The sequence below is a fragment of the Melanerpes formicivorus genome, unplaced genomic scaffold (genome assembly GCF_026170545.1).
Source record: "Melanerpes formicivorus ecotype bairdi unplaced genomic scaffold, bMelFor1.0.p_v2 SCAF_26, whole genome shotgun sequence".
Classification (NCBI taxonomy): domain Eukaryota; kingdom Metazoa; phylum Chordata; class Aves; order Piciformes; family Picidae; genus Melanerpes; species Melanerpes formicivorus.
The window spans coordinates 9,610,250-9,637,275 of NW_027142378.1; the positions used below are offsets into that span (position 1 = coordinate 9,610,250).

General features: G+C 47.1%; 1 protein-coding gene across 1 annotated transcript; it reads right to left on the reverse strand.

Moving 5' to 3' along the window:
* Window positions 1-320: 320 nt before the first annotated feature.
* Window positions 321-25,996, reverse strand: ACBD3 (acyl-CoA binding domain containing 3). Its single transcript, XM_068153579.1, has 8 exons — window positions 25,714-25,996; window positions 14,581-14,722; window positions 13,423-13,563; window positions 11,759-11,917; window positions 9,565-9,739; window positions 4,825-5,017; window positions 3,520-3,804; window positions 321-3,020 (listed from the first exon to the last, which is right to left on the reverse strand). Exons 1-8 carry the CDS (start codon window positions 25,970-25,972, stop codon window positions 2,809-2,811), a joined length of 1,566 nt encoding a protein of 521 aa, XP_068009680.1. The 5' UTR covers window positions 25,973-25,996; the 3' UTR covers window positions 321-2,808.
* Between the last annotated feature and the right edge of the window lie 1,030 nt (window positions 25,997-27,026).

The following is a 27,026-nucleotide window of genomic DNA, read 5'->3' on the forward strand; positions in this document are numbered from 1 at the left end:
ATCTTCAGAAGAGGTTACTTGCTGTAGTTTCAGGCTGTTGTTCATCCTTAGCCACCACACTGGTTCAAGGCCTGGTTGGACAGGGCCTTGAGCAACCTGGTCTAGTGGGAGGTGTCCCTGCCCATGGCAGGCAGGTTAGAAGTGGATGATCTTTAAAGGCCCCCTTCCAACCTAAACCATTCTATGCTTTGACTGCTATGCCCACAGGGTTAGCAAGATAGTGAACTTTTAAAAAGAGAGGGAATAGGCCAAGCTTCTCTTACCTAACCAGCCATACACTGCCATGCCAAGGTTTCCAGATCAATAACAAGCCAACAGCATTACAGATAAATGTCTTTTAATTAGGATTAAATACTATCTCAAGGTAGCTGGAAATCGCACTTGTACTGTACTACCCAACAGCCAGAGGCAACTGACAAAAGAAAAATGTCTGAAAAGGTAAAAGTTCTAACATCCAACACATGACAGTTAAGTGCTGCCACTGAAAGCAACAAACACTGCTCCCAAGAACAGATATTCTTAGAGGGAATAAAAAGAACCAAACCAAACCGAGCTGTAACATTTTTGTATGGAGAGAAAAAAACAAGGAAGGAAGGAAGGAAGAAGAGGAAGGAAGGAAGGAAGAAGAGGAAGGAAGGAAGGAAGAAGAGGAAGGAAGGAAGGAAGAAGAGGAAGGAAGGAAGGAAGAAGAGGAAGGAAGGAAGAAGAGGAAGGAAGGAAGAAGAGGAAGGAAGGAAGGAAGGAAGAAGAGGAAGGAAGGAAGGAAGAAGAGGAAGGAAGGAAGGAAGAAGAGGAAGGAAGGAAGGAAGAAGAGGAAGGAAGGAAGGAAGAAGAGGAAGGAAGGAAGGAAGAAGAGGAAGGAAGGAAGGAAGAAGAGGAAGGAAGGAAGGAAGAAGAGGAAGGAAGGAAGAAGAGGAAGGAAGGAAGAAGAGGAAGGAAGGAAGGAAGAAGAGGAAGGAAGGAAGAAGAGGAAGGAAGGAAGGAAGAAAGAGGAGGAAGGAAGGAAGAGGAGGAAGGAAGGAGAGGAAGGAAGGAAGGAGAGAAGAGGGAGGAAGGAAGGAGAGGGAGGAAGGAGAGAAGAGGGAGGAAGGAGGAAAAAAAAACAGTTAAATTGCAGAGTGGAAGAAATACATTAGTGCCTGCCTTTTGTAAAGTTGTTTTTCTTTTTTTTTTTCCTCTTTTTTTTACATTAAATACAGTTTTCTCTCAAAGCAAGGTACTTTTCTAAAGTCATGGTTTATATACTGTTATGTACACAAGAGCAGAACATTGTACAGTGTTTTTGGCTAAAGCAGCACTAACGAGCTCTAAGCTGGCATGGTGTTGCTGAACCAAACCCAGGGTGACAAGTCAAGCACTTCAGAAGTGTTCTCCACGGCTGGTATGAGAAAAGTAAAGTATCATGTATGTACAAACTGATTATCCAAACCATTCCCCCTCCCAACTCAACGTCATCTGCCTTCGACCTGTACATGCTGCAGCTCAGCAATGGAAGTCCTGCTGCAAGAACTGCTGGGAGAGACCCAAAGGAACCATTTTTCTTTCAGTAACAGACAGCACTTAGGCAAAACAGCTGACCCCTGGGGTGCAGGGCTCCACGGACAGCAGCTGCTTCTTACTGCAGCCTCAAGGCAAGTAGCCACCTGCATTTTGTTGGTTTTTTTCCCCTCTATACAAAAACATGAAATGCCCCAAACAAACCATAGGAAACTGAGATTAAAGCTATATTGTTAAGTGTCTGTATGTGCCCTCTGCCTTTCTGCAAACAGTTAACAGATTCAAGCAGAAAGTTTGCACCAAAGCATCACCAGTTCAGACTAAAATGGACTGGCAGTGATCTCCATCATTGGTGCAGCACTGACTCCAATTCTTCATCCAAGTTCTTCAGATGCACAATGTGCTCAATTGAAGGTTTTACAAACACAGGCAAAGCAGAACATTGTGCAGAAAACTGCTCTCAGGTTTTTAGACACTTGGTAGAAAAATTACTATTATTTGTTTAAAGTCTACCCCATTATAAACTCACCAAACTTAGAAACAGCTTGTGCCCTGCTCCAAAGTCACTTGCCTCAGGAGAGTCCAACCAAACAAAAGAGAAACTCTTCTTTAATTATTCTAGGGTTAGCATCAGGGCAGAGAGATTAAGGTTGTTCTTGTTACATTTAATTATTGGTCACTTGACATCTTCAGAAGAGGTTTCAGGATGCTGTTCATCCTTAGCCACTACACTGCTTTAAGGAGCTGAATGTTTCTTCTTTGAAGAGGACAGAAGCCAGACAACTTGTTACTAAACTGCATCAACTCAAAAAGTTTCAAGTTTTAATGGTGTAAAAATCTGACACTCGGTTACAGTTATGAGAAACTTGCTACACAGCAGAACTGCATCCAAATCTACCAGTTACTGATGGGACCTTGAAATTTAACTGTTAAGGAGTTATTCAAAGCATCCAGAACCTGGAAGTAGCAGATCACCCACAGCCAGTGAGCCAGCAACTCCCTCTCCCTTTTTTTTTTCAGGAGGTTTTAAACAAATGCAACTGGTGTGACCTTAGCACTGGAGCCAACGACTTCCACAGGTTAGCTCCAGTGGCTGAAAAGGGCTAGGGAGATCCTGTGTTAAACCCAATGCAATATGCATTAGTGTCAGGGAGCAGGAAGATCCCAGTGTCTACTTGTTAAAGTTCACACAAACCATACAGATACAGACAGGAGAAAACACAGACTCAAAAGGATCCGTTATGCTTGAAGAAAAATTCCAAACAAAAATGACATCTTCTGCACAGCCCAGCCTCAGACACAGCCATACCTTTATCTAGTATAATAAACTCTGTAGTAAACTGTTTTTGACCTCCATAGGGAGTAGGAGTTGTCAAATTTCAGAAGATAAACTCCTCTCCCTGGGTACTGGTGGCTGCCAGCATACACTTCTTCGTGACAGTCTCGTCTGTACACAGGCACTATTTCATCTAGCTGAGGCTTGTTGGCATTCTTTTTGGCTTTTTCTTCACTGCTAGCATTTTCTGCAAGGGAAAAAGAAGTGGGAAAAAAAAAAAGGTGTCAGTTCACATGGGTGGATGCTTTACAAGAGAAAGATTGAGCTGTGGTGGACAAAGCACTCTTTGTTAGCTTAGAAATCAGATGGGTGCCACCAAGGCTGTGGCTAAAGCACTCCAGAGCAGGAGGAAGAGTCAGCATGCTCACTTTATGAGGAATTCATAGAATCACAGAATGGTCTGGATTGGAAGGGACCTCCAAAGGTCATCTAGTCCAACCCCCTCTGCAGATCCTTGAGGTGCCTTCCAACCTAAGCCATTCTGTCAGTCTGTGAACTGCTATCCAGGACCAAATGAGGTGACTGAAGTTATGTCCAGAATTGCACTTCCTATTCAAAACTGAAGACAAGATTCCCCAGCTAGCTGGAAGCTGGAGGATCTAGGAGACCACACAAGATATTCAGTTGTGTTTTCCTCCATGGCAAGCTCTGCAAGACCGGCAGTTTATGTAAGTAAGCATGTTTACCTTCTTCTTCATCCTCATCATCACTGGATTCACTGACATGCACGCTGACTGCAGTGTTAGGGGAGTCTGTCCATTCAAAATACACCCCAAAACCAATGTCATAATTGTCTGTAGCAAACTCCCAGAAGAGGTAAGAGCCCTCCTCATGAGTTGGGACTCTAACTGTAACCACTTCTCCTCGGCCCACTGTGATCACGGAGTCTGCATCCTGACGGATCTTTTCCTTGAAGTCTTTTATCTGGGGTCGTGTCCACATTGATGGGGCAGCTATCACAGGAACAGAATCTGGAGAGAGGAGGAGGGAAAACTTCAGTTAATCTTTCTTTCAGCTACTTGCTGAGTAGGTGTGTATATATATATACATATACATGCTGTATACCTAAGTGTGCCTTAGGGGCACGTGAGGACCACAAGCATCCAAGTTGGTTTTTTTGGGGTGTGTACTGAAATTTTGTTGTGGGGTTGTGGTTTTTTTTTTTGCTTTATTTGTTGGGTTTTGTTTTTTAACTGAAGAAACATCTTTTCACAATTGAAGCCTGCATGAAATGCAGTGCAAGTTTAGATCTAACACTGCACACCTCAATCCTACCAGTTTACCCATCCACTGCATTTAAACCAACAGTGCTGACACAGAAAAGACTCAGAAGACAGCTGTGCTGTCACAAAGGACATGGCTACATTACACAGAGCCCTCCCATTTCAATCTGATGGAACCAGAGGTGGTGCATTGGTCTAGAAATGGTCAAAATAGTGACTGAAACAGCTGAGCACATCATTGTGCAGGCAGGGACTGTGCTGGTGCTGATTCCATACTGGGATCCAAGCAATTCTTTTGAGGACTGATGATTGTGGATGAAAGCAACACCCAGAAGTACAAATGATGGGAGAAGTGCTGGGAGGCTGCTTTTCCTGCTCACTAGAAGGTGTCTGAGGAAGGTGGGAAATGTGAGTGGGCAGCAGTCTGGACTGCACATAGGTCAGGAGTAAGCCACATCTAGGGCTGCATTCAGGGAGAGTAAGAAGAAGCTGGCTTTATTTTCATCTGCAAGGCTTAATCACTCAGTTTTGACCCAAGTTCAAATAAGAAGGAACATATTTCTGCATTAAACTTATGCCCCTTTCCTTCAAGTCAAGAGTGGAAAGGGGATCCCATCTGCTTTGCCTGAAGTGCTCTTCTTGTTTCCTGTTCCCTAGCTCTTGCATATGAAACCAAGCAAAGAGCCATAGTAAATGTGCTTAAGACATCTGAGTCCCCAGAAAAGCTTTAGCTATGTATTTCCCATTAAGGCAGCTGGCCAGTCCTACCTTTTGGTCCATTCTCTAGGGCTTCTTCTAAAGCCTCTGGATCCAGCTCTTTTTCAGGGCTGTCTGCATGTGTGCTGGCCTGTCCATTAATAGATGGGGTGTCCCCTGGGGCAGGTGCATTCACCTTCGATGCAGTGGTCAGAGGAGTCCCTGTTGCTGCCACAACTGCCTCCTGCTGCTTTTGTAAGGCTGCCTAAAATGACAGAAATTGAGTCAAGTAAAAATAAAAGCTGCCAAGATGTCTCCATCTTCCAGCAGAAAAGCTGAAGCCACTTCAAAGAGCAACAAAACCAAAACATTCTCCCCCTCCACCCCACAAGGCTCGACATGGAAGGGCTAGAAGCAGCACATAGTAACCACTCAGAGTCACTTTGTTCTGGGCTGGTGGACACACCCTGAACAAAAAGATTCAACTGAATCAGAGCACAGATAATAAACCCTGGCACTTGACCACAGAAGTTCTGCATTTCAAGAACTCTTTTGATCCAAATTAATTATCCAAAGTAATTCCTTGTTTGCCTTTTTTCACCAGTAGGCTGAGAGGGCTCCAGCCTGAACTCAATTTAGTTCTAAAAAGAGCTGGAACTCTTTAAGGCCGAGTAAGTACTTGCCCATTTGTGAGTTAACTTGCTCAGCAGGATTCTCTATCAAATCCACCTGATAAAAGCAGTTATTCAATATAAAAGCAGGAAGCTTAAGAGCTACAAGGACTGCAAGTGGTCTGAGAGGAGAGTTACTAAAGCTCAGAGGTGCAGCTTTCAGAACATGACTTATGTACAATGGAACTCTTTTGACAGAATTCATCATGCTGTCCCTGTGTAAAGGATTAAACACACCTGAAAATGAGATTATACAAAGTAAGCCCCATCCTTTTGGATTTAAGCAGGATGGGTTACACCTTTAGCTTCAAGGCTTACAGCCCTGCCCCTTGTTAGCAGTGCAGGGAGGTTCCCCTGTCCCTGTTGGGACAGGGAGAAGGTATCACTGACAGGACTGTTCTTTAAAGAAGAACTGAATCAGCACAGGACTTTGATGAATGAATGGAATTTCCTGAGTGAGTATGAAGACAAAATAGTCAAACATCAGATGGATTTAAAATCTGAGCAGTTGTATAGGTGCTGCCCAGGTCTCCACTTTCTGCCACAGCAGTTCTATGCACTGAGACAGAGTAGAGCAGGGAGAACTTTTCTAGAAGGCTACTGCACACAATTATACCAAATGTCGTGGTGTTACAAGCTGATCTGTAAGCAGTCATCAGACAACGTCAGAGGCTAGAAGGGACCTTGAAAGATCATCCAGTCCAATCCCCCTGCCAGAGCAGGATCACCCAGGAACACATCCAGGTGGGTTTTGAAAGTCTCCAGAGGAGGATACTCCACAACCTCTCTGGGCAGCCTGCTCCAGGGCTCTGTCACCCTCAGAGTGAAAAAGTTTTTCCTTGTGTTCACATGGAACCTCCTCTGCTCCAGCTTGCACCCACTGCCCCTTGTCCTATCATTGGACATCACTGAGCAGAGCCTGGCTCCATCCTCCTGACACTGCCCTTAATAAACATGAATGAGGTCACCTCTAAGTCTCCTCTTCCCCAAGCTGAAGAGCCCCAGCTCCCTCAACCTTTCCTCCTAAGGGAGATGTTCCACTCCCTTAATCATCTGTGTGGCTCTGCACTGGACTCTTTCAAGCAGTTCCCATGCCAGAACAGCACTTCTTTGATTGCCATAAGAGATCCCAAGGCGGCTGAGTTACAGGTATCCAAAAGGAAAGTATTCCTCAGAAGTGTTGCAGAGGCTACCTGAGCCTTCTGGAAAGTCAGAAGTAGGATTAGATAATTGAGCTGTTATGTGGTTGTTCTTCATCCTTTCCTCTCCAAGAGTCAGCCAGGTAGAGATTTGCCTGGCAGACTTTTTATTTTGCAAGCCACTGTAAAAGAAAGGCTGCTTTGTCCAGGCCTTGGAGGGCAAGAGTCTCCTGTCCACAGGAAGCAGACAGCCGTGACTGAAAGGAGCAGTGCTGATAGCATGGAGGGAAATGAGCAGCAGTGTCTCCACCACCAGAGTCTCAAGGGAGAATTCTTGGTTACAGAAGGCATTGAGGACAAGACTAGATAGTGTTAGCTTATCAATATGACACCAAGGCATCAGTACCAGGGTGTCATCAAGGTGACTGGCTCAAGAGCAGCCCTGAAGAAAAGGACTTGGGGGTGCTGGTGGATGAGAAACTCAACATGAGCCACCAGTGTGCACCTGAAGCCCAGAAAGCCAACCACATCCTGGGCTGCATCAAGAGAAGCATAGCCAGCCGGGCAAGGGAGGCCATTCTCCCCCTTTACTCTGCTCTGGTGAGACCCCACCTCAAATACTGCATTCAGTTCTGGTGTCCCCATCCAAAGAAGGACACAGAGCTATTGAAGTGAGTCCAGAGGAGGGCCACAGAGATGATCCAGCAGCTGGAACACTTGTGCTATGAAGATAGGCTGAGGGAGCTGGGGATGTTCAACCTGGAGAAGAGAAGGCTCTGGGGGGACCTTACAGCTGCCTTCCAACATCTGAGGGGATTCTACAGGAAGGCTAGAGAGGGACTTTTCATAAAGGTGTCTAGCACTAGGACAAGGGGGAATGGTTTTAAGCCAAGGGAGATTAGGTTTTAAATGGATTTGAGGAAGAAGTTCTTCAGTACAAGGATGGTAAGACTCTGGAACAGGCTGCCCAGGGAGACTGTGGATGCCTCCTCCCTGAGGGTGTTCAGGGTTGGGTTGGATGAGGCCTTGAGCGTCTGAGTCTAGTTGAGAGGTGTCCCTGCCCATGGCAGGGACATTGGAGAAGATGATCTCTAAGGTCCCTTCCTACCTAGGCCATTTCATGATCTAATTCAACACCCTCATCATAGGCAGGGACATTTTTCACTAGATCAGGCCACTCAGAAGTTCCACCCAACCAGACCCTGAATAATGCTAATGATTGGGTATCCACAACCTCTCTGGGCAAGCTGATCCAGCCTGTGTCTCACCACCCTCACTGTAAAAGTTTTCCTCACATGCAATCTAAAGCTCCACTCTCTCAGACTGAAACCTCTGCCCCTTGTCCTGTCACTACAGGCCCTGACAAAAAGTTCTTTCTTCTCAGACCACCCCTTCCTTTAGGTACTGGAAGGCAGCTGTTGGGTATCCCTGGAGCATTCCTCTCTCCAGTCTGAATAACCCCAACTCTCTCAGCCCTCTGACCAATTTTTGTGTCTCTCCTCTGGACCCTCTCCAACAGGTGTCTGTCTGTCTTGTATTTGGGACCCCAAAGCTGAACACAACACACCAGGGAGGGTCTCATGAGAGCAGAGTAGAGAATCATCTCCCTCCCTATCCCTTCTGGCCACACTATTTATACAGCCCAGGACACAGTTGGCTTTCTGAGCTGCAAGAGCTCGCTGCCAGCTCATATCCAGGTTTACATCTGCCAGTGTCCTCAAGTCCACCTTCACAGAGCTGCTCTCAATCCAGCCATCCCTCAGAGTGTACTGATACTGAGGATTGCCCTGACCCAGGTGCAGGACTTGCACCTGGCCTTATTGAACTTCATGAGGTTCACATAGCTTCCTTCCTTGGACAGGTCTTTTCTGAGGGCATCAACTGCATCAAAATGCAAGTGACCTAATAGGAGATTACTTACTGAACTGATCTGATTGAGTCCAGAAGAAAATGTTTCCCCATGAGAACAGTTAGACACTGGAATCATCTGCCAAGGGAAGCAGTGGACTCCCCTATATTAGGCAGTTGTAAGGCTCAGCTTGACAGGGTGCTAGGCCATCTTATTTGAACTAGAAAGGCTGGCCCAGATGATCCTTGAAGTCCCTTCTAATCTGGCATCCTGTGATAATTTTAAGTCTTTAGTTTAAGAGCAGTAGACCTGAGGCTGGCAGTTACAGGCCATTAAAGATTCAGGTCCTTCCCAGAGAGGTCAGACATAATAGAGTGAAGTCTGGCTTACATCTAAGAGCTACAGATGGACATCCTTGAGCTTTAAAACAGCTTGAGATGTGAGTATATTGCATCTGCCAGACATGGAAGATCCCCTGAGGCAAAGTAGCAGCTTTTCATGCCTAGGCACAAGAAAACCCTTGCAAAAGGTGAGGTACCACTGTCACCTGTTCTTACCAGAGATATGAAAGTCTGCCCTCCCACCCAAACCATGAGCACTCTATTGCAGGCAAGCAATTTAACGAGATGCTGATGTCAAACAATAGATGCCAAAGGAGAAAGAAGTCTGTAGTGCTCAAGTTGAGAGGGAGGAGCAATCTTAAACCCAACAGTGATGTTAATGCACATTCAGCTGGAAGCACCTGGCTGATCCAAACCTGCTGCTCTGCACACATCTGCAGGTGTGACACCAACATGGAGAGCTACTTGAAGAGGTTTGCTTATGCTCAGATGCACTGGTATGTACCTCCATTAAATTACACAGCCAACAGATGCTGCAGCAGAGCACATCTGGTTCCCAAGAATAATATCAAACCAAGTAATTAGTAATGGCTGCTTAGAATGTTCTTAATTAACAGCTGCTTCAGAAAAGTACTTGAAAAGATTAAACAAAAGAGGCTGTGGTGTTTGAATCTAAAGCAGCCTTAGTCACTAGAATATTCTCCCTCCTTGTAGCAACTGTCTTGTCGAGGAGATAAAGGGGCAGACAAGTTAGTGTCTCCTGGAGACAGCCCAGGACACAGAATCTAAGTTTCTCAGCTGGCTGGCCCTACCTGTTGCTGTGCAAGCTGGACTTGATACAACTGCTGCATGTACTGTTGGTAATGCTGCTCCTGGAGCTGCCGAATGAGGATCTGCTGCTGCTCGTAGTTGCCCGGATACTGCTGGGCTGCGTACTGCTGGAACTGGATGGCGGTCTGGGAGTTCAGTGCTGCCATGATCTGCTGCCTAGAGTGGCACCAAGAGAGAGTATGAAGATTACAAGCAGCTGAGGATATTGAGAAAGAAGCCCTGTGTTTAAGTGACCTCAAAGGTAAGTGAATCCCTGCCAAAACCCAATTAAATCAAATCTACATCACAGACCCCAGAGGTGACAGAAATGTGAATTTTGCCTAAAGACAAAAAAAATATGCTGAGAATATAAAGGGAGCAACGATTTCTACCCAGTCTTTCAAAGCACCAAATGTTAAACCAAACCAGCAAAAAACCCAAGAGCTTTCACATACTTCTCAATCTGCAGTCTGATAAAGAGGTAGTGCTATAAAATGAATGACTCAGTTTCCCAAACAACCAAGGGGAAAACACAGATTTGATTCCTCTGGGGAAAAAGTACCAACAAGCCAGCAACCATACAGAAACCATCCTTCTAGCAAATACTGGTAAGAAAGAACCTGCTGTGGGTGCAGCACACCAGTGCTTTTTGGCAAATCCATCTTCATTTCCCAGGACACTATGCAAACAAATATGAAAAGCATGGCTGGCTGTGGCCTATTTCACACAACAGTCTGCTCTCACGTGCCTCCAATAAACTCAAATGCTGAAGCTTCAGGAGAAGCACAGGCTACTTGCACATAGAGCTCAGCTTTTCTCCTCTCTCCAAAGGGCTAACTATACAGTTAGCTTTATTAACTGTTACTAGCTTTGCTATTAGGGTTTATCTCATATGTTGTGTCCATCAGTGACCAGCTACTGATGCTTCAAAGGAAGGAAAGTTATCACACAACGAGAGGAATAATTACTTCCTTCCCCCTCTTCTTCCTTCCCCAAAATGTATATTCTAAAAGCTGCAGTGTTAGAGTGGTTTAGTATCCTAAAGGGCAAGATGTACTGCTCTTCAATCTCTTACTCACCTAGATACACTTGGCCTGTATATACTCACCCACATGCTTTTCTGTCTAAACTCTCTCTGAAACCTGCTACAACCACTTAAAACACAACTGCTACTCCTGTAAAAAGCAATAGCCACTTCACTTCCATGCATGCCACTTCTGTTACTTAGCCCTGCCCAACATTCTTTATTGCTGTATTTTCTGTTCAGTTCTGTCTGTCTTTTACAGTCCTCTGGCTCTCACCTTGTTAAACAAACACTAAAACTTCTGGATATTTCCTCCCTTCTCAAAGCCACTCCACAGCAAGCACAGGATCAGAAAAGGCATTTTTATTATGGAAAATAATTGCTGACTGATGTGGAATAGCTTTGGTGATTTACTGTTCTCCTTGTGTCCAAAGCTAGGTTGATGATTTACTGTTCTCTGAAATATTCTATGTCCATAGCTAGATCCATGTTTTCAACAACTGGATGTGGTGGGAACAGTGAAATATAACTAGAGCTGTATATTTCAAAGGATTTCAAATTGAATTGAAGCCACAAACAAAGGTTAAGTGCATTTGAAGGTGAATTCTCTATTCCTTTCAGAAAGGTGATGATCCAGTGATGGCCAGTGGACAAATGAGATCGGCAGACACACCACACTTCCAAGCAAGGGAGGACTCTTACGAAGGTGGTGTTAAGACTACCGAGTTAGAACATCCCAGACATGCATTCAAACCACCCCACTGAATTTCAGTTAGCCTTTTTTACAAGGCTCTGCCTTCTGTGAAAGGAAACTTCCAAGTTCAAGCAACACTTCCAGCTGGATGCTTTGCTCAGCTGAGTGCAGCATTCATCGTTTAAAAAGCAGAGCCACAGCTTTTTGTGACTTGCAGCTCCTGAACCCCAAAACTCCTTTAAACAAAGCTTCTATGGCACTTTGATCTGAGAAAGCTGCACACAATAACACATTTGGATAATGATTCCCTGCAAACTGCATCCCTCTTAACCAAGGCTGCAAATGCCACTGCTGGACTCGAGTGCTTTGAACTGCAGGTATTTAATTCCAGCGAACTGCTTAAGCAGTTAGATACAATTATCTCAAGTGCAAGGCAGTTGTTGTCTCCTTTGAAGTGTTGTTAGTCTCTGCTACTCACTTCTGCTGTTCCATCCGAAGTCGTTCCTCCTCTACTCTCCTCCTCTCCTCTTCTTCCCTCCTCAGCCTTTCCTCCTCTTCTCGCCTGCGTTTCTCCTCCTCTTTCTGCAAGCGCTCGCGCTCCTCCTCTTCACGCCGCCTTCGTTCTTCCTCTTCTCTTCTGCAACATCAACTCAATTAGCCATTTCAGCACTCCTACAATCCTAGGATGAGTTATTTTCAACATGCTGTAACCTGCCTTTTGCCTGCCCAGTAAGGCTTTTGGTTTGGCATCACTTCTTCCCACTTCAATTGGCCTGAGGAGCCACAGAATCACAGAACAGTTGAGGCTGAAAGAGACCTTTGAGATCATCCATTCCAACTGCTCACCTAGAGCTCACAATCCACCACTGCTGCTAAGCCATTACCACTAAACCTCAGCACCACAGCCACACATCTTTTAAATACCTCCAGGGAGGGTGACTCCACCACCTCCCTGGGCAGCCTGTTCCAATGCTTGAGAAGCCCTTCTGGGAAGAAATTTTTCCTCATAACCAGCCTGAACCTCCCTTGGCACAGCTTGAGGCCATTTCCTTTTGTCCTGTCACTTGTTGCATGTGAGAAGAGACTGACCTCTGCCTGGCTCCAGCCTCCTGTCAGGGAGTTGTAGAGAGCAAGGAGGTCTCTCTTCAGCCTCATCTTTGGAAGGCTAAACAGCCCCAGATCCCCCAGCCATTCCTCATGAGATTTGCATCCAAGGCACTTCACCAGCTTCGTTGCTCTTTGGATGTGCTCCACCACCTCAATGTCTTTCTTGTAGTGAGGAGCCCAAAACTGAACTCAGTATTCAAGATACAGCCTCACCAGTGCTGAGTACAGGGGCAAAATCACTTCCCTACTCCTGCTGGCCACACTACTTTTGATCCAGGCCAGGATGCCATTGGCCTTCTTGGCTGCCTGAGCACAGTGCTGGCTCATGTTCAGCCAGACAACAATCAACACAGTCCTTTCCCACTGAACAGCTCTCCAGCCACCCTTCCCCAAGCCTGTAATGTCGCACAGGGTTGTTGTGGCTCAAGTGTCTTACTGGACACACGAAGAAGAGCTATTACTGTTTAGTTTTACTGCAGTATGGCAAGTGCAAATTCTGTATTATCTTTGGTATTCATTCTAACCTATCATAATTTGATACTGATTCTAGCCCATTACTATGCTACCTGTAAGAGAGAGCAGTAGGAAAAAGAAATGCCTGGCAACCTTAAACCTGGCTTTAAGGCATGTTCAAGAATTACATCGATAATACAGTTCAGTAACTACATGATATGTAAAGGACAGTAGAAGAAAGCCTTTGCTGAGTTGCTAATTCATGCCAGCACCTGACAGTTGCACATTCTGTATCTATTTAGCCCACAGCCATCAGGGCACATGTTTTGTGAAGCCCGTATTCCTTCAGCTGATGACACTATCTGCAAGATTTAAAGAACACTCCTTACATTCTCAGTGTCTTCACCTCAGAAATAATCTTTCATTACTGGCTAAGTAAAAAAGACTCAAAGAGATCAAATGGTACCACAGCCACCTAAACTTCAAGCATTTCTCTTCCCAAGACAGCTAGCTGTGACATTGTCCATAGGTCAAAACTTACAGACTCAATATACTCCAACACCAAAGGACTCAAAACATTACCTTCTCTTTTCCTGTTCTTCTTTCTCTATCTTGTGGGAAGTGACATATGTTGAAAACAAGTGGCAGCACCTATTCAGAAGCTTAACAAATTCTGTCATAGCTTTTTGCTTTGACATGTTTCCAAGGGCAGCCCATTCCTTCCTGCAAGAGAGAAATCAGCTGAAATGACACAGGACTCAACTCTTCTCAAGTCAGGAGTGAACTCTGAGAACTCAGCAAAGAGAAAACCACCCCCAAACAGCTGGGAAACCAGAGACCAAATACTATTATGTGCAATCTGCTTTCCTAATAGCACAGTGCTCTCTTCTGCCTGCCCCAGAACAACTCTTTCAAACAGACACAATTGAGTGCTTCGATCAAATCTCATACATGCCATTGCCCTTGCTAAGAAATTTCAACTATGCCCAAAAGCTTCCCAGCTACCAATGAATCGAAAGTAACTTTACCCTTCTTCCACTCTAGTTGGGGGGGGAGAAGTGTGCATTTTCCTGGCTGAACAAACATGGTAACAACCACTGATTACAGTGCTTCAGTGAGCTGAATGCAACAGCCTAAAGGCAGGCTCTATCAGTCTGGGTGAAAGCAGAGCACTGTGTCCAGCTTTGAGACACTGTGCTGCACACCACCTTCACACTAGAAATAGTCACAACAGACATCAGAAGTGCAGCCTGAACTGTGAGCCATGCAAGAGGCACACCTGAGACTGCTCAGATCTCATCAAAATATACCCAGAGCTAGAATGCATAATGTACCTGACTTCAGAACTTCTCTCTGGTGAAAAGCTATGGTGAACTGCTGCTACAACTGACAAAAGGCTTGGCCTGCTCTAACCTTGGTGTGGAGTTCAACTGAGACATGGGTCTGGAGGTGAATGCACACCTAGCCAAGCCTTAAATTGCTATGAGAAACTGGAGTGGTGGCACAGCAGCTTTTCCTAATGTGGTTGGAAAACATGAATAATATTCTGTTAGGTCCTTTACTGGACTGGGACTCAAGGTTTCCAGTCCAAGGTGTATTTGAAGAGGGCCACTCTCACTTGTCACTCTCACACAGACATCTTGAGGCAACACACATAATTCTTGTCTTATTGTGGAGCTGGATGATGTGTGCAGACAGGAAAAACAGAGTTAAGGCCAACAAGGGCACCAGCCCTTTTACCTTCTATCATTACCCAGCACATCAAAGAATCCAACTTCAGGGCAAGTGTCAGGGTTGTAAGGTCCCAGCAGGACCTGCTTGTGCAGTGCCACGAGTTTGAGCTTTTCTTCATATGTTGGATGAAAGGCTTTGCCATCTTTTTCTGCAGAAGGAAAAAAAAAAAAGAGAAAAAAAGATGTATTTTCACAACTGCAATTAACTGATTAAGCACAGGACAGCAAAGAGCATTTTGTGTACACACTGCTAGGATTTCCTTCTTTCAAAAAAACACCAAAGGAGTAAGGTAAATCACAAAAGCTTAGACAAATTCAGTCAGAAGACATAGATGTGTCTGGAAGAAACACATCTGCTTAAGCTGCTGAAAGGTCCACAATACAACCTGGAGTCAATCTTACCTAGTAAATTGCTCCAAGGAGACCTGAGCTGGGTTGTATGGTCCTGCTCTGGCAGGGGGGTTGGACTTGATGATCAATCTGGGTCTCTTCTAACCCCTGACATCCTGTGATCCTTCCAGTATCTGAAGGGGCCAACAGGAAAGCTGGGGAGGGACTTCTTAGGGTGTCAGGGAGTGATAGGACTGGGGGGAATGGAGCAAAACTAGAAGTGGGTAGATTCAGATTGAATATTAGGAAGACGTTCTTCACCATGAGGGTGATGAGACACTGGAAGAGGTTGCCCAGGGAGATGGTAGAAGCCTCATCCCTGGAGGTTTTTGCAGCCAGGCTGGATGTGGCTGTGAGCAACCTGCTGTAGTGTGAGGTGTCCCTGCCCATAGCAGGGGGGTTGGAACTGCATGATCCTCGAGGTCCCTTCCAGCCCAGCCAATTCTACAATTCTATGAAATTGCCACACAAATATAGATGTCGATTAGTTGAACACCATACCCTATGGATCTGTCTCTCTGGAACACTGAAAAAAACCTGAACTTGAATCCCTACTGCAGTGTGGATTGGAAGGGTTTCCCACAAAGGAAGATGCGACCTTAGCTTCATCAATTGCTCTCCATTCATATGGAAAACAGGATGAGCAAGGTCTGAGGCAAGGAAAACTCCAGAGAGAGAGAGTTAGAATTACAGGAGAGTTTTCCTGGAGGGAATTTGATTGCTGTACTTTGCTGAGGCAGCTGGAATAACCTCTCACAATGGAAAGTCTTACAGTTGACTTCAGCACCAACATTTACAGTGAGCTCTGGCCTTAAGACATGAGTCTGAACCAAATCAGAGATCCAGTGGCTCCACATCAACACCTTCTGAAGTGGGCCCAGTTAGATCCCATCATAAGCTTACTGGTAAGAAGAGACTTGCATTGGTTGAATGGATTGAAGCTGGAAGAGGGGAGATTTAGACTGGATATTAGGAAGAAATTCTTTCCAGTGAGGGTGGTGAGACACTGGAACAGGTGGCCCAGGGAGGCTGTGGATACCCTCTGCCTGGAAGTGCTCAAGGCCAGGTTGGACAGGGCCTTAAGCAGCCTGGTTGAGTGTGAGGTGTCCCTGCCCGTGGTGGTGGAGGAACTAGATGATCTTTAAGCTGCCTTCCAACCCAAACCATTCTATGATTTAAAGTGATGTATGAATTAGTCAGCTAGGACTTACCTCAGCAAGTTTACACTGTCAAACCAAAACAAAGAAGCAGGCACCGCTACAGACAATTTACATTGCTCATTAAGAAAAGAGCTTGATTTCTGATGAGGCAAACAAATAAATGAGGAAGCTATTACTAGAGGTAAACAATACTCACTTCACATGACTGTACTACCAACCGCTCTCCATGGAGTCAGAGCTGCCACCAGTTTCCAGTCTCCTTTGGAGCAAGTTATATACAGCCCAAAACTGGACAGTCCACTTCACAGCCTGAGGTTGTGCCAGGGCAGGTCTAGGTTGGATATTGGGAAAAATTTCTTTCCTGCAAGAGTGTTGAGGCATTGGAAGAGGCTGCCCAGGGAGGTGGTGGAGTCCCTGTCCCCAGAGGTGGTCAAGAAACCTGTGGCCATGGCACCTTGGGACATGGTTTAATGACTATGGTGATCTTAGGTTGAAGGTTGGGCTCAGAGGTCTTTTCCAACCAAAACAATTCTATGATTCACACCCAAACTTTAGAGCAGACTTTTATATATTGCAAAATTGCTCAGCTGATGCTTGTGAACAGAATTATTAACAGGAAAAGAAGCAAACCTCAGGGCAAAAGGGGAAAAGAAATAGCTCTAACTATGGCATATTGAGAAACTGAGCAACTACTTCTGAAAAGCAGGAACAGTTTAGGAGGGCAAGTGTTTGCAGGGCACAGTGAGAACCTGCACTTTTGACAACCACAGAATTGTCAGGGTTGGAAGGGGCCTCGAGGATTATCTAGTTCCAACCCCCTGCCATGGGCAGGGACACCTCACACTACAGCAGGTTGCTCACAGCCACATCCAGCCTGGCCTTCAAAACCTCCAGGGATGAGGCTTCCACCACCTTCCTGGGCAACCTGTGCCAGTGTCTCACCACCCTCATGGGGAAGAACTTCTTCCTAACATCCAATCTGAATCTACCCACTTGTAGTTTTGCTCCACTCCCCCTAGTCCTATCATTACCTGACACCCTAAGAAGTCCCTCCCCAGCTTTCCTGTTAGCCCCCTTCAGATACTGGAAGGCCACAATTAGGTCTCCTCAGAGCCTTCTCTTCTCCAGACTGAGCAGCCCCAACTCCCTCAGTCTGTCTTCAAGAGTAAGTTCAGTACCTTACTGGACTTAGTTAAAACACCACAAGGAAGCACTACATGCATGCCTTTAGTTTTGAAGCCAGAATCCAGGAATTAGGAGAATCAACATTGCACTCCTTACTATCCATTCTTAGAGGTCCACTTCACTCTTCCAGAAGCAGGTATCTGCTCTTCTCCCAGCGTCACACAACTGTATAGCAAATACAGCTTCCAGCTTCAAAAAGCAGAAATCTCTCTTGACAAACACATGTATTTCCAGAACTGTGTGGTGGGGTGGAGAAGAGGGGGATGTAAAGGCTGAACCAGTGCCTACTGAGTGGTATCTAGGGACAAGAGGCAGCAGACAAACTGAAATAAAGGAAACTGCACTTAACCCTAAGAGGTGGTGTGTTGTGTTTTCAGTTGTGAGTGTGATCAGGCACTGCAACAGTTTGGCCAGAGGAGTTTTGAAATCTCCATCCTTGGGGATATTCGAAATGGACACAATCATGAGAAGCCTGCTGTGAAGAGCAGGGTTAAACATGACAATCCCCAAAGGTCCCTCCCCACCCCCAGAAGTCTGTGATCCTCAAAAGATGCAAACCATCATCATGTCCTGGTAAGCTCTCTCCAAAGGTCTCAGGGTTTTCTGCTCTCAAGCCACCCAGAGAGCCTTCTGGGGGATTGTCAATTCTTCACATTTCATTCAGAACTTGCTTGTTAGGTAGCAAACACTTCCCTTGGTCTTAATAAACAAAATTCTCTTTGAAATCATTCTTGATATCCTGGGGCAGCATGCTTAAAAGCAAGTCAGTTGAGAAGGATACTATGCTGAAATTCTGCCAGGCTTCTGAGTGAAATATGCTTCTAAAGAGGGTCCCTGTGCCCCAGTTCACCTTACACAACCTGTATAGCCACAGCTGTCTGCCAAAAAGCATCTCTTTGCTGTGCTAAGCGTGCCACCTAAGCCAGCTCCTCCCAGCAGTATTTGAATTTACTTCTGAAAGAGGGTTAAAAGGGAAAAAATCATAGCTTCCCATTGACTCCAACCCCCCTGCCAAAGCAGGATCACCTAGGGCAGGTCACACAGGAATCTCCAGAGAGGTCTTGAAAGTCGACAGAGAAGATTCCACCACCTCTCTGGGCAGCCTGGTCCAGTTCTCCACCATCCTCACAGTAAAGAAGTTTTTCCTCATGTTGAGATGGAACTTCCTGTGTTCCAGTTTGTATTTGTTACCCCAGTCCTATCACAGGGCACCACTGAAAAGAGCCTGGCCCCTTCTTCACAGCCACCCTCAGATATTTGTAAACATTAGTAAGATCTCCTCTCAGTCTTCTGTTTTCCAGAATAAACAGCCCCAGGTCTCTCAGCCTTTCCTCACAAGGTACATGTTCCAGTCCCTTCATCACCCTTGCAGCCTTTCACCAAACACACTCTAGCATATCCCTGTCCCTCTTGAACTGGAGGAGCCCAGAACTGGACAAAATACTCCAGATGTGGCCTCACTAGGACAGAGTAGAGGGAGAGAAGAACCTCCTTCAACCTGCTGGCCACTCTTCCTAATGCATCTCAGGAAGCCAAACCTCAAGCCCCAACTTTCAAGGGAAGCCAAAAGTCAAAAAAATCATAGAATCACTATGGTTAAAAAAGACCATTAAGATCATCGAGTCCAGTCATAACCCAGCCACCACAACCACTAAACTATATCCTGAAGCACCACATCTCCATGCTCCTAGAACACCTCCAGGGATGGCAACCCAAGGGAAGAAGAACAAACAAATGTAATAAGAAAGAAAACCAGACAGATGAGAAGAGTTGGAGACAGGCGTTCAGTGACTTGTAGTAATGCACATTAGAAGCAAACTCTCAGCAAAATACTTGGAGCCAGTCAAGAGAGTGAAGTTGCCTACTAGCTGCTTTTCAGTTGAATTCTTCAGCATGAACCACACTCTGTAATTATCCCAGAGACTTGGAGTTGTTGCTGATAAAGTGACCCAGAGGACATGAGGCCATCTACAGAGTCAAATATGCCTAAAAAGAGCATTAGCAAGTCCAGACAAGTGCCCAATTTATTCAAGCATCCACGGACATGCCATTTGAGCAGGTATTACCCACACAGCTCATACAGCTGTCAGGAAGCTGAACAACATCAAAGAGCTCTAGGGAACAGTGAGAAATCCAAGGGATGCATGCAGCAGTAGTAAACACAGCAACTACACAACCCTCCTGTGCTGCTGGCAGCTTCTTACAGATTAGGAGAGTTCTTTCCTGTCAATACTGCACAGAATCCCAGAATAGTAGGGACCTCTGAAGATCACGTAGTCCAGCCCTGCCTGCTAGCCCAGAAGCACTCAAAGGAAATCACACAGGAACACATCCAAGTGGGTTTGGAATAGCTCCAGGGATGGAGACTCCACAACCTCTCTGGTCAGCCTGGTCCAGTACTCTGCTATCTACCCAGTGAAGAGTTTTTTGCCTTATGTTTACATGGAGCCTCCAGTGTGTGTCCATTGCCTCCTGTGTGTCACTTGACATCACTGAGAAGAGTCTGGCTCCATTCTCCTGAGACTTGTCCTTTAGATATTGATAAGCATTCATGAGATCTCCCCTCAATCTCCTCCAGGCTAAACAGCCCCACCTCTCTCAGCCTTTCCTTGCTTGGTAGATGTTCCAGACCTCTAATCACCTTCCTGGCTCTCTGCCGGACAAAATCATTATTTACCTGAATAATTTCTCAAGTCAACTAAACTCTGTGCTTAAGCAGTGCCCACTAACAGATCAAACCCCAGTAGTGATTAAGGGTATGGTTCAGGGACAAGGCAAGCTATGGACCTACAATGCTTTAGGAAGTAAGGACATATATACACACACAGAGGCTCTTCACTAGTGACATGAGTAGTTCAGCCAGAACATGGATAAAGATTGGCTCCCACTTACTGCAAGCTCAGGCCTCAATGATAGATAGGTTCATAGAATAGTTTGGGTTGGAAGAGACCTTAAAGATTATCTAGTTCAAACTTCCCCTCCATGGGCAGGGACACCTTCCACTAGACCAGGCTGCTCAAGGCCTCATCCAGCCTGGCCTTGAATACTTCCAGGGAGGGGGCATCCCCAACTGCCCTGAGCAACCTGTTCCAGTGTCTCACCACCCTCACTGGAAAGAATTTCTTCCTAATACTCAGTCTAAATCTGCCCTCTTCCAGCTTAATGATGTGTGTCATGAAACCACAACACACTGTTTTGGTGTTCTCATCCCCAAATGGGAGATCTCTGCACACCCAGTATCAGCTTTTCATACTACAGCTGTCCTTGGCAGTAGCTACTTTGTTCTGATGCCCCCAAAACTGAGATCCATTGAGGGCAACTCCTTTGAACAGTCCAGAAAAGCAGTGCTTCAAACACTAAGGACTCTCTTTGCATCACAGGCAGTTAACTGTGGCTGAGGACCACCGTCTGTACTGGCATGCAAACACGACAGTGAGCTGAAGCTACACCTAGGAATAAAAAGCACTTGGCAAAAGCTAATGTCACCATGTGGCACTGTACCATCGACAGGAAGTGGTATAAAACCCCACACTCAGACTCAAGGGTGTTTCAGAAATGCACTTCATGCAAGGCACTTACCTCTGACTGACTTCAGATTTTCCCCCTGTAAGAAACATGGCACAACACGGTGCAGCTTCAACTCTAACTTCACCTACTGCATTCACCCTAAATGCCTAACTCCCATGGGACAGAATTCAGTTGAGTGATCCAGAAGGAGCTACAAAACCATTTGTGAAGTGTGATTTTTTCCCCTCATAGCTTTTAAGAGCAGAAGTCACATATGTTAATGCTATTCATTGGCAAAGCTTTAATGAGCGAGACTGAAACTCCGGAGTGTGAGAACTGAATCACTGCCTGCAGATCCCAGTACACCCTCTTCCACTCCTAATTCTCCTCTCTTGAAGATGTTCTGCATCAAGAGAAGGGTTACCAACCACCCCTTCCCTTCCAATTAAGTGTGATCAAAGCTCAACTTCACATCAAACGCAGTTTGTTATAGGGGTTTTCACATGCTGGAAAGTAAGTGCCTGCTCAGCTTATGGAACACAATCATGCCATCAAGTTAGCCCCAAAAAATAAAAGGTAAGGCCAAACAATCAATTTAGGAGGATGTCTTGCTGAAGCTCAAGATGCATTCTTCTTGGGATAAGAGGAAATCACTTGGAGCAGTCACACGAAATTAAGAGTACTTCACACAGCAGGAGTGCTTTAGATACCCAAATGATACGGTTTGCATATTGTCTGCTCAGAGGTGACACACTGCAAGTCACTTTAGACAGTGCATCAACACTTCAGACCCTCACTGGGGCTGTCAGCCTGGAGAACAGAAGGCTCCAGGGAGACCTTCTAGCAGCCTTCCAGTACCTGAAGGGTAGGAAGCCTACAACAGAGGTAGGGAAGGCACTTTTGACAAAAGGTTGTAGTGATAGGATGAAGTGGAATGGCTTGAAGCTGGAAGAGGGGAGATTTAGACTAGAGATTAGGAAGAAATTCTTTCCAGTGGGGGTGGACACTGGAACAGGTTGCCCAGGCCTCAAGCAGCCTAGTCTAGTGGGAGGTGTTCTTGCCCATGGTGGTGGTGGCTTGGGTGGGTGGTTGGAAGTAGATCTTTAGGGTCCCTTCCAACCCAAACCATTTTATGGTTATGTGATTTAAGGACTGTCCTATACTGGAGGTTGGGTGCAGTGGTATTTCAATGACAGGATGTGGAAAACCATAAACACCATAGTGGAAGAGATCTGCTGGCAGAGCTCTGCAAGCTGACCCCTCCTACCACAGGATGCAGTTTACACCTTAAACAAGTTACCTTCCCTGGCACAGCTCATAGCGGCTCAGCAAGCGGAATAAGCTGTCAAGAGACACTTCCATCCTGCCAGCTGCCCCAGGGCACACAATTAGAGACAGTCCACAGGACAGAGAAATGTGCCCATTTCAGGAACATGACTGTTCTCCACTGTACGCTGCATCCAGCACGGCAGAGTAGCTCCTTAATGGCAGCCAAAATGCTGGCTGACCTGAACTAGGCCCGGCAGAGCAGTAAGGGAGAGAATGCCTATTGAAAGGAAACCCCTTGTTTCTCACAGGAAAAATAGACTGGAGCACTCTTCACCATCTATTTTCCATGCCTCTGTTATTCTGAAAAGCCATTTCTTCACAAGCCATTATAGATGCAAAGAAAGTAAACCCCACCCCAGGTTAGTGCACATCTCCTGCACAGCCCAAGGCCTGACAATTGAAGTGACCCAGGGTCAGGCATTTTAGATCTGCCTCTGTCTTCATCAGAGACAGGGGAAAAAAAGTAGCTTTTGACTCTCTTCAATACCCTTGCCTGGTTTCAGTTGTTCTCACACTGTTAAAACACACTGCCTCCTTGGCTTGTCTTTCAGCAGTGCTGTAACAGGCAATATGCCACCACAGACAAATGTCAGCTGTCATTGTAATGAGCAAACCCAAAGCTTTTTGATCAGATTCAACTGCTTGAGGAACAAAATACATCAGGAGTTGCAACTAGACAAGTCAACCTGCACACTGAAGCAGAAAGGAAGCCACATCACTAGCAACTGCTGCTTACCCTTAGACCTCACAAAGGGATACTTCTAGCATCCTTCCATTCCAAGCACCACAGTGAATCCAGATGCCATTGTTCTCTCCATTCCTTCCATTCCAAGCACCAGTTAATCCAGACACCATTGTTCCCCTGACTCACTTGTTTGTTCCACAGCAGTTGTGCAAGCAGGTAATATCATGCACTGAGGCACAGATATCAACCAGCTTTAAGCAAGACTAAGCTCCTCAAAGACAACCTCTCATCTCCAAATCATGATAGTTTTAACAGGCATGATCAGAAACAAGACCTCAGCATTGGCCTCTTAACACAGGAGAGATTTAGACTGGCTATTGGGAAGAAATTCCTTACAGTAAGGATGGTGAGACACTGGAACAGCTTGCCCAGGGATGTTGTGGATGGCCCCTCCCTGGAAGTGTTCAAGGCCAGGCTGGATGAGGCCCTGAGCAACCTGGAAGGTGTCCCTGCCAATACCAGGGGTGGGGTGGGGTTGAAACTAGATGATTTTCAAGGTCCTTTCCAACCCAACCCATTCTATGACTCTATGAACATGGACCAACTTTCAGATCCCTCATATGCTGCTCCTGGAAGCTGAGGAGGAATCCTTACTTGCTCCTTAACACCTCTAAGGCTGCTAAACAAGCATGCTCACTCCCACGTTTGTTTTGACAGTGGATCCAAGAAAATCATTTGGAAACAAGACCGATTATTTTCAGAGCCACGCAGAGCTGGCAGAATCAGTAATCCAAGCATTACAAGCTCCTGCAACTCACTGTCACATCTATAAATAAAATTCCCTGTGTTTTGTCACTTTCAGCAAAAAAAAAAAACCCACTATATACAGAAGAAAAAATATGGGCAGGGCCTTCATGTGACTTATCCCAGTGTTAAGGACAGAGGAAAGTCTGACAGCACCATACAACGTGGAAAATTGTAGCAAACAGTCCCTTCAGGACACGGTTTAAAGGCCATGGTACTGCTAGGTTGATGCTTGGGAGTTGATGATCTTAAAAGGTCTTTTCCAAGTGAAATGATTCTATGAAACCCATGTGGTAAAAAGACATTGCAGGAGGTACCAAAAAGAGCAGCAGTTAAGCTTCATTTCAACATGCTGCCACTTTTAATAAGAGGAAGGCAACCAATAAGCTACTGCTGCAACAACACAGCAAAGGAGAGCCCAGACACGAGTAACCACTGACTTTTCACCATTCAAGTAAAGATAAAAGCAGAAAATAAATGTCATTAATAGATGAGACCCAAGAGACAGCAGGTCGGCAATAATGTAGGCAAGCTCCTTCACAGTGTGTAATTTTTAAACTGTAAATACAGGTTCCAGTAGAACATTAAACCCAAGACAAAAACACAACCACAGATGATGGAGACAAGGAATTTGCTACTGAAGAGGCAGAAGAAACATTCATTAAACCAAATCCTTCAAGCAGCTTGTCTTACAGAAAGGCAAGCTGTAAAATTGCAATGCTTCCACAACCTGATACAGTTGCAGCAGCTCTTCAACACAGGGGTTGAAAAACCAACCAACCAACACCAACCCCACAAACCCCAAACCCATCACCACCAAAAAAACACAATCAGGACTCTTATGGTCCTGCGGGAGCTGTCCCATTAAGTTGGTGTGGCTTAAGAAGAAAACTAGCAATCTCTCTCTGTTAGCATGCTAACAGGGCATCAGAACAGGGTCAGAGAACCAGAGATGCCTTCCAACCCCTATCATTCTGTGATTCTGGGCTCAGGAAAATTGCTTAGAACCTTACACACTGCTAACTCTCAGCGTGCAGGTGAAGAAAACTGACAACATTTTCCTTCTAGCAGAGTTTCCACCTGCCAGAACGCTTGTCCTCAGAAGAGGTGATCTTCCTGGGCCATCATCTCACAACTACCTGCCACAACACTGACCTTTCACGTACAGAGTTGTCCCTTCCTAAAATGCATTGCTGGACTGCCTGCTCTGTGCTCCACGTGAAGCAGCAGCGGCAGCAGCAGCCTGGAAGCCTGCAGAGTGACACATGGCAGTGAGGTGCTCAAAACCGCTGTGGCACGATGTGATGCTACGGCCAACACAGCTCGTCCCCACACAACCACGGAGTCCATTTCCTCCTCTTGACAAAAGCAAGCGTGCAAAGGCTTCCTGCAGAAGCAAACCCGGCTACAAGGGATCCCAAGACAAAAAACCTCTCCAAGTCTACACCCTGGGTATTTCATGGCTCCCCCGCACAGCCGCCAGCTGGAGTCGTGACAGCACACGGAGCGGCAAAGCCACGCTTGAAGTTAGCATCCTGTGGAGACGGCACGACACCTCACGCCAGTCCCCGGGCTGTCAGCAGACCCCACACCGCTCAAAGCCATCCAACACTTTTCGCCTACATTAAGGAGGTTCTTCTTCACATGCCACAAGGAAGGATTTATTTTTTTCTTCCGTTTTCAGGACGAGTGATGCAAAACCTCGGAAATGCCTTCTGGACCCCGCAGAGGGGGCACGTCGCGACCCAGGGCAACCTGCCAGCTCTTTTCCCGTTCCCCGCCCCTGCTCACCTCTCGCACCGGGAAAAGAGCATCCCCACAGGCCGCCTCCGACCACGGGGACACCACGCTCGCCCCGGCTCGCCGCCGCACCCAGCAGAGACTCTCGGGGCCCTCGCGTGGTTCCAGGAGGGAGCCGCTCTCCACGGCTTTCAGGAGATCCGTGTCTCCGGCCGTGCGCCGGAGCCGGGCTCAGCGGGGAAGGGAACGATGCCATTGCCCGGGGCTTCCCGGGATGGCGCACGGGGTGGGGAAGTGTGAATGTAGGGTGTGTGCGGGCCACAACGTCGGGCAGCCTCACCTTTAAAGAAGCGCAGCGCCAAGCCGTACAGCTCCTCCAGAGCGAAGCCCCAGCGCCGCTCCGGGCTCAGCGCCGCCTCCTCCGCCGCCTCACCGCCGGCCTCCACCGGACCGGGGGAACTGGGGCCCGCTCGGCTCCGCCCTGCCGCGGACTCCCCCTGCCCCGGCCGCGCTTCACAGTGCTGCACCTCAGCGTTGGGGCTCAGCGTCAGCCCGTCCACCGACACCTCGAGCCGATCCGAGCTCAACACCACCGCCATCCTCCTCCTCCTCCCGCCCGCCCTCCGCCTCCTGCTCCGCTGCGGCGGCCACGTCCTGACTTCCGCTCCCCTCCGACCCGGAACTTCCGGCCCCGCCCCGCGCCAGCGCCCGGCCCCGCCCCCAGGCGTGGCCCCGCCCCCGGCCTGCGGCGACCCCGGCGGGCGGCAGGAGCGGGCGCCCTGGCGCAGCCTGGCCGATGCGCCTGGCAGCCTCCTCTCCCGTCCCCCCGGGTCCTTGAGCCCGGCTCACAGCTTCACACCCGCCGCCGGCTGCCTGCCCCACTGCCTCGGCCGTGAGGCTGAAAATAAACCACGTAGGGCAGCCTCTGCTTGCAGCAGAAAGGTTGGGGCCGCCTGCCCCTGGGGAGAGCCTCTCTTCCCAGCAGGTTACGTTAGGTTTTTCGGGGGCAGTGCCACCGAGCACGCTGCACCTTTTCCTTGCTTCAGAGAAGGAAACGAGGGTTTTTCCCCAGCAGCTTCATGCTACAGGGGTTGAAAGCCTTTTGTTAGTGTGGGGTTTTACCACTGACTTCTCTTACTCCCCTCCCGGGAGATGTGGTTCAGGCCTCCCACCAGGAACGAAATGAGCCAGGGAAAGAAAGGAGGACAAGGCAATAACTTCTCCAAGTGCTGTGCCTGCAGTTAGCTCACTCCCTTGTGACCATGAAGCACCGTTCACAATAACGCACGGAGGGGGAGCTCCTGTGTGCAGCTAAGGAGGTTTGTTCCCAGCACAGGCAATCCTCTCAGGAGTAGTTCGGGAAAGGCTGCAAGAGCAGGAACTGCTTTTGGTCACGTTTCTCACCCAAACCACGATGCAGCTTCCCTGCCTCCCTGGGAAGCAGGGTGTCCCTTTCTGCTGGTGCATGAAGCACATGCAAAGGAAAAGAAGTGCACAGCTCTGCAACCTCCTGACATTCAAAGTACACGTGGGAGGCCTCCCCCTGTCCCCATTGCTTTGCTGAAGCCTGCTGTCCTTTTCTGGCCTTATCCCCTGAATCAGAGAATGGCAGCAGTTAGAAGGGTCCTTTGGGGACTATCCAGTCCAAGGTGC